This window comes from Diabrotica virgifera, chromosome 3 (genome assembly GCF_917563875.1).
Source record: "Diabrotica virgifera virgifera chromosome 3, PGI_DIABVI_V3a".
Taxonomy (NCBI): Eukaryota; Metazoa; Arthropoda; class Insecta; order Coleoptera; family Chrysomelidae; genus Diabrotica; species Diabrotica virgifera.
The window spans coordinates 75251964-75264534 of NC_065445.1; the positions used below are offsets into that span (position 1 = coordinate 75251964).

Genomic DNA, 12571 nt, shown 5'->3' on the forward strand with positions numbered 1-12571 from the left:
TTATCCATCAATGAAATAGAAGTGGGCATTCGTTTCTAAATAAAAGAAATTGCATTCATATCAAAAATAAAACAAACATAGCATTCTGTTATCTTAAGCCTAACACTATTCATCCAAAAAGAACGGAAGTCATAAATTTAGTGATTATTGGGCTGCCAGAAGCTCGGCAAAGACGGTGAATTGACTGAACACATCAATAGTAGGAAATCGAGTTAGAGTTGGGATTTTCAAACTGTATTATTACAAGTAGATAACATTCGTGTCGTCGCACTGATATAATACTCCAGCCAGGGAAATAGGCAAGAAATAGACCATGTTCGGGACAATGAAAGATCAAGGTAGCTGACTTCTTTAGTTATTGTTGACTTGACCCGTGTTGAGCTGGCCCCCCCCACTTGCAAAAATTAAAAAACAAATAGCCCTGATTTATGAGCTATTTATGAGCTCTCATATTCCGCAAACTAAAAATTTTGAGCTCGTTCCACTGAGCAGGAATTTAATACCCTAGTGGGGGGGCTGAGTCAGCCCCCCCCCCCACTACTTAAAAATAGGAATATTGAATCGGTTTTTGCGGCAGAATTACGAGCTATTTATGAGCTCTTGAAATTATATAGTTTCGATTTTTGAGCTCATCCCCTTCACCCCCAAACAACCCTTTAATTGATTTAACTTAAGAGAAAGATGCTGAGAAAACTTAAAATATATCGTATTGCGAATATAATTCCTATAGCTTATATACTCTAAAAATAAACTATTAAATCAAGAGCATTTCGATTATTGAGCTACAACCCCTTCGCCAGAAAACCACCCTATCTTCCCGGCTTAAGAGAAAGTTGTATTTAAAATGCATTAAACTAATTATTTGGCGATTACATATCATTTAATAATTTATAAGCTTCCAAATTACGCGCATTTAGATCAGTAGATTGCAATTTATTTTGTATAGTGCAGTCACTGAAGGTAAAAATCAACGATTACCTTCAATTTCGGTGAACCTTCATCGATTTTCACGAAAATTGGTCAGTAGTTAGAGGATACGTCAAGAAACATAGGTGACATGGTACCACCTTGCGCCTTTACCCTGAGGGTGGATACCGCCCCTTCTCGGGGGTGAAAATTATTTTATAAAAAATAAATGCACAAATCAATAAAAGAACAAATTAAAAGCAAAATTTATTATATAAAGTTAATAAAATAAGTCAATACTTTTTAAGTTATTAAAGATCAAAGATTTTAATTATTTGTGAAAAAAATGCATGTTTTGAAAAGGTTTTTTGTAAATCACTGAAAAACTTTAAGTTTTTACAAAAAAGTTAATAGTAGTTTAATTCGTATAGCTTATATTCTAAGAATAAACTCTTAAATCACGCGTCTTTCGATTATAGAGCTACAACCCCTTCGCAAGAAAACGACCCCATATTCCCGGCTTAAGAGAGAGTTGTTCTTAAAATAATTTAAATTAATTATTTGGCGACTACATATCGTTTAATAATTTATGAGCTTGCAAAATATACGCATCTCAATTATTGAATTGCCATTTTCTTTCTATAGTGCAGTCACTGAAGGTAAAATTCAACTAGTACCTTCGATTTCGGTAAATCTCCATTCATTTTCACGAAAATTGGTGAGCGGATTTTGATACTATCAACTTTTTCTGCATCTTATTTTTCATAGGTATTTCTAAGTACTTTGACAAGTATTTAGTACCTAAGTGTTATAAAATGCATCTCTTTCCCGTTATTTAAGCTTGAACCCTTAGATTTTAACAGTCGCGGAAAAAATATACATTTAATTACCAATAACTTACTTTAAATTAACATTAAAGGGTTTTTCAAGTAAGCAATTTATTATATTTTTTATTAGCTTCAATTTTAGTGATGAAAACTTTTTTGTAAAAACTTACAGTTTTTGAGTCATTTATGAAAAATCGCTCTAAAGCATGCATTTTCTTTCCAAAAATTAAAATATTTGATCTTTAATAACTCAAAAAGTATTGATTTATTTTAATCACATTATATAACAAATTTTGCTTACACTTTGTCCCTCTCTCGATTTGTGGGGTTATTTTTAATAAAGTAATTTTCACTCCCGAGAAGGGGTGACATATACCCCAGGCTAAAACCCCAAGTTGTTATTGTCAATTCGTGAAAATAAATGGAGATTTACCGAAATCGAAGGTACTAGTTGATTTTTACCTTCAGTGACTGCACTATAGAAAGAAAATGGCAATTCAATAATTGAGATGCGTATATTTTGCAAGCTCATAAATTATTAAACGATATGTAGTCGCCAAATAATTAATTTAAATTATTTTAAGAACAACTCTCTCTTAAGCCGGGAATATGGGGTCGTTTTCTTGCGAAGGGGTGTTTTTGTTTTCTCTATAATCGAAAGACGCGTGATTTAAGAGTTTATTCTTAGAATATAAGCTATACGAATTAAACTACTATTACCTTTTTTGTAAAAACTTAAAGTTTTTCAGTGATTTACAAAAAACCTTTTCAAAACATGCATTTTTTTCACAAATAATTAAAATCTTTGATCTTTAATAACTTAAAAAGTATTGACTTATTTTATTAACTTTATATAATAAATTTTGCTTTTAATTTGTTCTTTTATTGATTTGTGCATTTATTTTTTATAAAATAATTTTCACCCCCGAGAAGGGGCGGTATCCACCCTCAGGGTAAAGGCGCAAGGTGGCACCATGTCACCTTTGTTTCTTGACGTATCCTCTAACTACTGACCAATTTTCGTGAAAATCGATGAAGGTTCACCGAAATTGAAGGTAATCGTTGATTTTTACCTTCAGTGACTGCACTATACAAAATAAATTGCAATCTACTGATCTAAATGCGCGTAATTTGGAAGCTTATAAATTATTAAATGATATGTAGTCGCCAAATAATTAGTTTAATGCATTTTAAGTACAACTTTCTCTTAAGCCGGGAAGATAGGGTGGTTTTCTTGCGAAGGGGTTGTAGCTCAATAATCGAAATGCTCTTGATTTAATAGTTTATTCTTAGAGTATATAAGCTATATGAATTATATCCGCAATACGATATATTTTAAGTTTTCTCAGCATCTTTCTCTTAAGTTAAATCAATTAAAGGGTTGTTTGGGGGTGAAGGGGATGAGCTCAAAAATCGAAACTATATAATTTCAAGAGCTCATAAATAGCTCGTAATTCTGCCGCAAAAACCGATTCAATATTCCTATTTTTAAGTAGTGGGGGGGCTGACTCAGCCCCCCCACTAGGGTATTAAATTCCTGCTCAGTGGAACGAGCTCAAAATTTTTAGTTTGCGGAATATGAGAGCTCATAAATAGCTCATAAATCAGGGCTATTTGTTTTTTAATTTTTGCAAGTGGGGGGGGGGCAGCTCAACACGGGTGTTGACTTGACCTATAGGATGAAAACCTACATGTTTCCTGCCTAGAGTTCGTGTTTTTTAGTTATTAACAATTTAGTGCAATCAACGCGATTTGTTCCATTTTTTGCACTCAATTAAAAAGCTAAGTAGTTGACATAATATTACAAAATTTATTTTTTTAGAACATTGAAAAACCTTCAAAATGACGATTTTTGAAAGTCAAAAAGTTAATTTGTTGCTTCGTAAACTGCAAAATAACTGAAAATCATTATGTATTAATAACTTTTACTAAAACTAACTTAGAACTGTAGTGTTTCACTTTACTCAAAGTTGGGTATTGGGGTACATAACAAACTCCCAAAATTTGAGACCGATCCATTAATTAGTTTAAAAGTTAGGTATTCTATTTGTTTATCCCAGATACCTTTGTTTTGCAATAACAAATGACAGAAAATAATGAAGATAGGACAATTCTGCGTATGCCAAATGAAAGTAGAAAAGTGATCAAAATGTATTAAGAAAAGATAAAAATTATCTAATATAGTAAAAAATATTAGTTTATAAACATTTACAATAACTTTAAAAATTTTGTCCGTAGAAAACATCTTCTTACATAGGTATTCGGAAAGATGATATTTTACTCGAATTTTTAAAAATGTAGTTCAAATGATGACTGGTCATAGTAAGTGAAGGGGAGCTTCTGCGTTGATTGCACTAAATTTCATCCTATAGGTCAACAATTAAAACAGTTGTCAGCTACCTGGCGGGAGCCGAAAAATGCACGAGTTCAAAAACTAAAAAAGCAACTTAAAACTACTACCATTTTCTATATCTTGGGATCTACTCATGGATTTTGATATTTCTTCTTTTAATTTGTATGTACTTTTGTGTACATTACAAATATGCAATTTGTGTAGACATTTATTAATTAATAAACAGTCTAATTTTTTTAAACAATTTTTGAAAAAATAATATTTTCTCAAAAATCCATTTTTTGTAATGATACTATCATTATTAATCATAGAAAAAGTTAAGGTATAGGTATTTTAATGAATAAATTATGTTCAATAAATTATTATTTAATAAAAATAATTTATTTATTAAAATATACTTTAACTTTCTATGATCATTAATGATATGATTAAGAAAATAGATATTTGGAAAAAAATAATTTTTTCAAGGAATGTTTAAACAAAGTAGACCCTTTATTAATTAATACATTTATAATAAAATTGCATGTAATGTATGTAGAAATTACATACAAATTAAATTGTTAATAATTAAAAAAAAAACGGAGGTGAACTCTAGACAGGACACGGGTAGGTTTTCTTCCTATAGGTCTACAATAACTAAAAAAGTAGTCAGCTACCTGAATATTTCAGTTATTATGAAAATTATGTAACAGTGTGAAACAGCTTCAGTGAAATAACAGTTAAAAAATAACGGCTACTGCTATCGCAACACATTCCTATCTTATACTAGTGCAAATTGCAAATTGTACATAATCATAATTTTTCATTATTATGTAAAACATTATGTTTGTTTTCACCGGTCAAAAGTGAATTCATACCATACTGTGATTTTTGTTCTTCTCACTTGTGTAAAATATTATTTTTTATAAATTCTACGTTCCACTCTCGGCTCGGTAAGTAAGAAATATTCAGATTTTCAGTCGGAAAAATGAAAGAATACCCATGAACGAACATATAAAACATGCTGTATTTTCCTGTCACCGTGTCACAAAGAAAATTGTCCAGTGCAAGTACATGAAACAATAATTATTACATGTACTTGCGCTGGCCAATTTTTTGTGTGACACGGTGACCGGAAAATACAGCGTGTTTTATATGTTCGTTCATGGGTATTCTTTCATTTTTCCTACTGTATGTATTATATTTACCTATATTTATTATAACTATTGGACCAAGAGCTAGCAACGTCGGAAAAAAAAGTATTTTGACAACTGGTTCTTTAATATAATATTATTCCCTATGCTTCCTCGAACACCGTACCGGCCATCTGGCTACTGATACAGGTTGCGTTCATTACTGCGCAGCACACCTGTACAGGTAAATATATCGAATTTAAAATTATTTTTTCTACAACCGTGTTAAAAATGCAATTTTTAGCATTCCATTGGAGCGTTAAAAATGCTACTTTAAAGCACTAGCAAATACATTAGATGGTATTTTTTATTATTCTACAACCGTGTTAAAAATGCAATTTTTAGCATTCCATTGGAGCGTTAAAAATGCTACTTTAAAGCACTAGCAAATACATTAGATGGTATTATACCGTCTAATGTATTTGGCACTAGTGCTTTAAAATTTTTAAGGCACTGCAGTTGCAGTTAAAAGTGAATTGTCAAATTGTGAAACGTCAAAATATTTATATTTCATTTAATAACATTAATATTAATAGTACAACTTGCGCAATTTGAAAAAGGTGGTTTAAAAGGTTTTTTAAAATTTAATTTAAACTGTATTATTGCATTTTTAACACGATTGTAGAAAAAACAAGTTTATGTAACGGTATAATATGTTCGCTAAGAATTTTTAGACATTCCCCTGGAGTGTAGACAACCAGTTCTACCTTTTACGGGTCATAGGTTTTATGGTTTCAGCAATTAACAAAAATATTGTATTTTATAAATTTACAACGTTTGTAGAAAAAATATTGTATGATATACGTGTTAAAAAGTACATTTTTAAGGCACTCATGTGAATTTCGCTCATTCTGCAAACTTTCACATACGTGCCTTAAAATTGTACTTTTAACACTTATATCATAAATAACTATTTGGGCGAAACATTTTTTGTCATTACTTTTTAAACATTATTAGAAATATGAATTATAATTGCCAGACATTTCTGTGGTTTAAAAAATAAGGACAAAAAAATTTTTCGCCTTAAAATAATTTTAAAATCAATATACAAGTTGATTGATTAGTGTGATAATGCTCAGTAGATCCGCTATAGTAATAGATAGCAATAAAAGTTATTAACAAAAATTGTAGCCAACTTTGATCTTCATATTACGAAATTAGTTAGAATGTTACAGGGTGTTCGACAACATAGTGGCAGACCAAACTTATGTTTTTTTTTTAATGGAACACCCTATATTTTATTTTATATTCGAAATCCTCTTAACTTATCCATCACAAAAATATAAAGGTTTGTTATGTTATAAATATAGGGCTTTTACAAAGGTATAACCAATTTTCTATGAAAATCGTAACAAGTTCAGCTCGCTGTATAAATAAAAATAAGCACAACAGCAATCGTTTATTGGTGCCATATATTTTTTTGTTGGTTGTGAAATTTTTTAAGAATTGTTGATATTGCTAATTTTCTTTATATCGAATACAGCGTGAGTTAAAACTCAAGTACATTCTTTTCCCAGAAATTTTAAATGAAACACCCTATATTTTATATATTCGAGATATTTTCATTTTTTAGCCCAAGATATTAATTAGGATGTTCGATTTAAAATTAATGCAAAAATAATGTACTTGCGTTTTGAATCACCCTGTGTTCGATATGAAGAAAATTAGCAATATCATCCATTTTTATAAATTTTGACAATCAACAAAAAAATATGGCACCATTAAGCCCCCAACATTGCTGTTGGGCTTATTTTTATTTATACAGGGAGCTGAACTTATTACGATTTTCATAGAACATTGGTTATAACTTTGTAAATACCTTGTATAACAAAACAAACCTTTATATTTTTGTGATGGGGAAGTTAAGAAGATTTTGAATATAAAATAAAATATAGGGTAATCAAACAAGCTTACATTTTAGAAAAATATAAGCTTGTTTGATTTTTTCCTAAATAATGCAAGTTTTCGATCTGCATTGACTCCCCTATGAAATAAGTTTATTTACCCTTATTGTTAAAGTATCACTTATAGTAATATTGTCAAAAAAAATGCATGGCGTCTTTTTGTAATAGTAATATGTAACATTACGCTTGATGTAAAATAAAGAATATTTTTAATACATTTCCAAACAATACATTTTTTATTTAAGGGATTGTTCAAGTATTACGTAACGCAGGTTGGGGGGGGGGGGGTCAAAAATCTTCAAAAATTGCGTTACATAGGGGGGAGGGGGGTCAAAAATCTTTAAAAATCGCGTTACGTAATACTTGAACGCTCCCTAAATAAAAAATTCTGCTTGCATTTTTTTTTTTTCGCAAAAATGGTACATTTTTGAAGGGCGGCTACTAGAGAATTGCCTAGGGCGGCAATTGACCTAAACGCGGCCCTGACTATAGGTACATTTTCAAAATCAAAAGAATGGCTATTTTCTAGTGAATCCTAGACAATGTAAGATAAGATTCGTTTAAAGTATGCTATTAGTTTTGAATATTTACTTACGTCTACGTTGTCATTAAGGGGCTACATCAGCACGTCATCAATATTTTTTTTCGAAAGTTTTGCGAATTTTCAACAGTGTGGCAACAGTGCGTCGGCAGTACGAATAGCTCTCTCTCTCTCCGTAAAGCTATAAATATTATTCTGGATCTGCCTTCTCGTAAAAGTATCGTATTCTTTTAGATAATTTTCTTTTGATTTTTCTTGTAGCAAATTTAATGTCACCGCCTTTGCCTTTTCTAGGATTTCTTCCGGAGTACATATTTCAAGCTTGAAATCCTTATTATATCATCCATAATAATAATAATACTATGAACAAGATCTAAATTAAAACAAATCGATTATTTGCACTATTAAGAAATATCTTAACACCACGTTAATAACTGATGTGTAATTATTACAGTTTATGTTCTGCTAAAGGCAAAGGTGACTTGATATTTTATTTTGCGTGAAAGCGTGAAATAAAGTTAATAATTAGAGATTATGGCACTCCTAACTATAAACAGCCTTTTTAAGAGCAAAAATCGGTGTAATACAAGGAACTTTATGCCTGGTTGCACCAACAAATTTTAAACTCCAGAAGCCCAGCTCAGCTTATATTATATAGGATTGCCTTAAGCCTCACTCACCATAATTTTCGATTCTCATCTATGCAATCTACGTGGCAAGCTGAAAATTGATCTAAGACTCAATGGTGTAACGTTTATGTTTCGTAAGCTGAGCTTAAAGTACGACTTAAGCTTAAAATCTGAACATTTTAACACAAACCTATGGTCAGTTAAGCATTGGTTAGATTCAAACAACTTAATTCTCTCTGAGAAATAATCTGAAGTATGTATGTTTACTAAAAAAGGGACATAATTTGGACTCTATTTAGACAGAAAATTAATGTGGAAAGATACCATCCACCATGCAATAAAAAAACTGAGAACACTATGAATATTTTGAGAGCATTCTGCCATACCAAATGGGGAGCAGATCCAAATACCGCTTTACTGTTCTATAAAACAATGGTTAAAAGTATATTAGACTATGGCAGTCACCTATATGGAACAGCAGCACATACTCACCGAAACAAAATAGAGACCCAGAAAAACACAAGTTTGAGAATATGTCGTGATTATCTTAAATCTACCCCAATAAATATTATAGAAGTCGAATCTGTAGAACCTCCACTATCTTTCAGAAGGCAGCTAATTATTCATAAATTTATGGCTAAAGCAATATCCAAAGAAGCCAGCTATCTTCGTAACCTTCACGACCTCACTGTCCTAGTACTCACCCATCGATATTGGCACTCAAAAGCAACTCCACTCCTAGTAAACAGCTACACCACAATGGCATAAATCTCTAACTCCCTGTCAATCAATAAAACTATACCTATCTACACCGAACCTCCCCATATTTTCTTTTCAAAACATATAAAAACATACTACCTGGACCCAAAAGCAAACTTTCTAGAAACCATTAATGGAAGATGGCCTGAACACCAATACATATCTACTGACGGATCCAAGTTGAATGGAAAAGTAGGCTGTGCTTTTAATGACGCAAACTCTTCCCAATATTACAAGTTCAAACTACCAGATGAGTGTTCCATATATACCGCTGAAACAATTGCCATAGCAAAAGTATTTAGATACGTCCAGTCCAGAAACACACAGAATCATGTTATATTCACTGACAGTAAAAGTGCAGTTGACCGAATAACAAACCTGAAATCATCGAAAAACCTTACTAGCATAGAGGCAGAAATGTTAAAACTGAACTTTGAAGCAACAAAACAAAGGAAAACAATAACTGTAGTGTGGATTAAAGAACACTCAGGAATAAAAGGTAATGATGTAGTAGATACACTAGCCAAATCAGCCACTGACACAGGATACGATCTAACCACCAATATTGTTTTATCTACAGATCTTACCTCCAAGTTTACTTCACATTTAAAACAATTGTGGCAGCAGGAATATAATTCATCAGTGACAGGGCTTAACTATGTCGGCCACCAAAATAACATACCATCAAAAAGCTGGTTTCATGGATTAATAAAACGAAACTTCATTGTTACAATAAACATAATTAGATCTAATCATGCTATGACTCCTTTGTACAAATATAAAATAGGACTGGATGAAAACCCATATTGTCTATGCGGAGAAGTTGGTGATATGAACCATGTAATTCTAGAATGTTCAAAAAATAAGAAGAGCATTGAATCATTTTTCGAAGATATGGTAAAGCTCAAATTATGTTTGCCAACCATTCTAAATTGTATGATTTTTAGTAATAATATTAACTTATATCAATGTTTGTATAATCATTTAATTCGTTGCAAAATGAAATTGTAAAAAACTAACACCATTGGAATGGAAGCAATTCTTCGAGACAAAATATTATTGTAAGTGTGTTCACAAAAAAATAAAAATAAAAAAAAAATATGTTAAAAAAGTAAAATAATGATAAACAAATAAAAAAACAAAAAAATACAAAAACAAAAAAGGAATTAAAACTAAAAAAAGAGTACTTAAATAAAGCATTAAAAAACCAAAAAAATATAATTAAAAAAAATAAAAAAATATACATATAAAAAATGCACTAAACAGAAACACAAATTTTGCTAACATAATAACATTTATTCTACGGTGTGAGAATTTGAACAAACAATTTATTTATATTGGATAAAAAAAATGCTCTTTTTATATTTTATAAATAAAAAATAAGTCTGGCTAATTGGTTTATGCCAAAGCCATTTACAAATAAAAAAAAAGCTTAAAATCTGTTGGTGTAACCAGGGCCTAGATTCCGTGCACTGTAGATATTTACATGTCGCTTTCTATCGATATTTGAATATCAAAATATATGATTTTTTAGCTTTAATTGAATTATTTTCTAGTTTTGCTCTAGTTTATCAATTAGAGTATAACCTAGCAAAACTAGAAAATAATTCAATTAAAGCTAAAAATTCAAATATTTTGATATTCAAATATGGAGAGAAAGCGACATGTAGATATCTACAGTGCACGGAATCTAGGCGCAGGAATGACAGATGGGCGTAGATAAATCATTTTTTAATTTATTATATTAATTTATTTCAGCAAAGTCACCGACGATTCGTCTTCTAATGAGCTGCAACTAAGGAGTTATAAACAAGAAATAAATCTTCTGCAACAAGATTTGGATAATGAAAGACGTTTGAAAGAAGCCGTTATTCAAGAAAATAGGTAATATAATAAAATTTTCCCATTTTCAGGGGATTTCAATAATATGTGTAAAGACTTTTACTGTTTAATGATGGATGAAGTGGAGGGAAGCGAGTGGTATATTTTTTGACAGAATAAATCCAATCAAGCCGAAGGGCAAATTCTATAAAGGAATATTTCAATCAACGATAAAAGCCATAAGTCCAGCTACGGCGTACAGAACTGAATATTGGGCAGATAAAAACAACTAAGAACAACGAACGCATGTGGTGGAAATGGGAATGCTTAGATGTATGAATGGAGTGTCAAGGAAGGATAAGATTAGGAATGAGTATATTAGGGGAAGTCTGGGGGTGGCACCAAGTTATGCCAAAATGAGAGAGCATCGGTTAAAATAGATTGGTCATGTTGAACGTCGAGATGTTAGTCACCCAACACGAAGAATTTCTGAACTGCAGGTTCCTGGAAGGAGTTGGAGACGAAGACCAAAGGAGACCTGGAAGGAGACATTTAGGCAGGACATGTCGGTAAAGGTGATTAATATTGATATGACCCAAGATAGAAACTTATGGATAAATGCAATAGGGAACTTGTATAAAATTTTAAATTGGAAAAAAATGCTATAAATCACAACAGAACATTATGGAAAAATGCAATAGGAAACTTGCATAAAATTTTAAATTCGAAAAAAATGGTATATATCACAACAGAACATAATTTAAAACATCTATAAAAAAATAAAAAAGTTGTTTTTGTGTTCCGTTTGGCCTCTAAAGTTGACAGAAAATTCAAATTATAGCAGCCAGCCAAAAACGCGCCCTTACTGGTTGTGTATTAAATAGTGTGTTGTTACTGCCTTCTGGTTCTAATTAATTAAAAAGACTAAACACGTCTTACTATACATTATATTTTATTCACTGGTATCCAATATCTAAACAATAACATTAATGATTCATAGCGCCTCGTCTTACTACATACTAACTTCTAATAATTATTTGTATATCTATATCCATACTGATTGCTCAGCGTGTTTTTATACCTATCTGAACCATAACAAATATAGTTCAAGTTCACTCGTAATAAACATGTGATACAAACTATAAGCTATTGTTTTTATGTATGTTCAATACCCTAAAGGTTAATAACATCATATTTAAATTATGATTTATACAGAGGGTTCATAATATACCACAGTTGTGACGTCAGATCATTATAATTTGTAATTCATTACATTTGATATTCGTTTACTTGTTGTAAAATAATCATTTTATGGTGTATCTCAGTTTTTTAAATCTTTATAAACTTGCTGTCACTATGTATTTTAAAATATATGAGTGTTTTTGTTAGGACAACTTTTTAAAATGACCGAAGAGGATTTTTCTAAAGGGCTATATAATAACTTACCCATTATGAACATAAATCTTATTATTATAATTAGTTTATTTTAATTTTATAGTAAAAACAGTTCCAGAAAGATATTGATACTTTTATTTTTTATAGTAAACACAGACACAAGTCCATACTCATACTATCTCTTCAAAAGCTGCATTAAACTCCAATCTGAACAAACTGGTATATATTTTTATATTGTCATAATGAGAATTGCCATTATAAGTA

At 30.7% G+C, this 12571-nt stretch overlaps 1 protein-coding gene across 2 annotated transcripts in view; it reads left to right on the forward strand.

Moving 5' to 3' along the window:
* The window catches only part of LOC114335520 (centrosomal protein of 135 kDa), a 268776-nt gene that overhangs the window by 238141 nt on the left and 18064 nt on the right, over nucleotides 1–12571 (forward strand). For both annotated transcript variants that reach the window (XM_028285774.2, XM_028285775.2), the window contains exon 16: nucleotides 10850–10975. In XM_028285774.2, the coding sequence (XP_028141575.1) occupies nucleotides 10850–10975 (126 nt within the window). The remainder of the gene's footprint in view (nucleotides 1–10849; nucleotides 10976–12571) is intronic.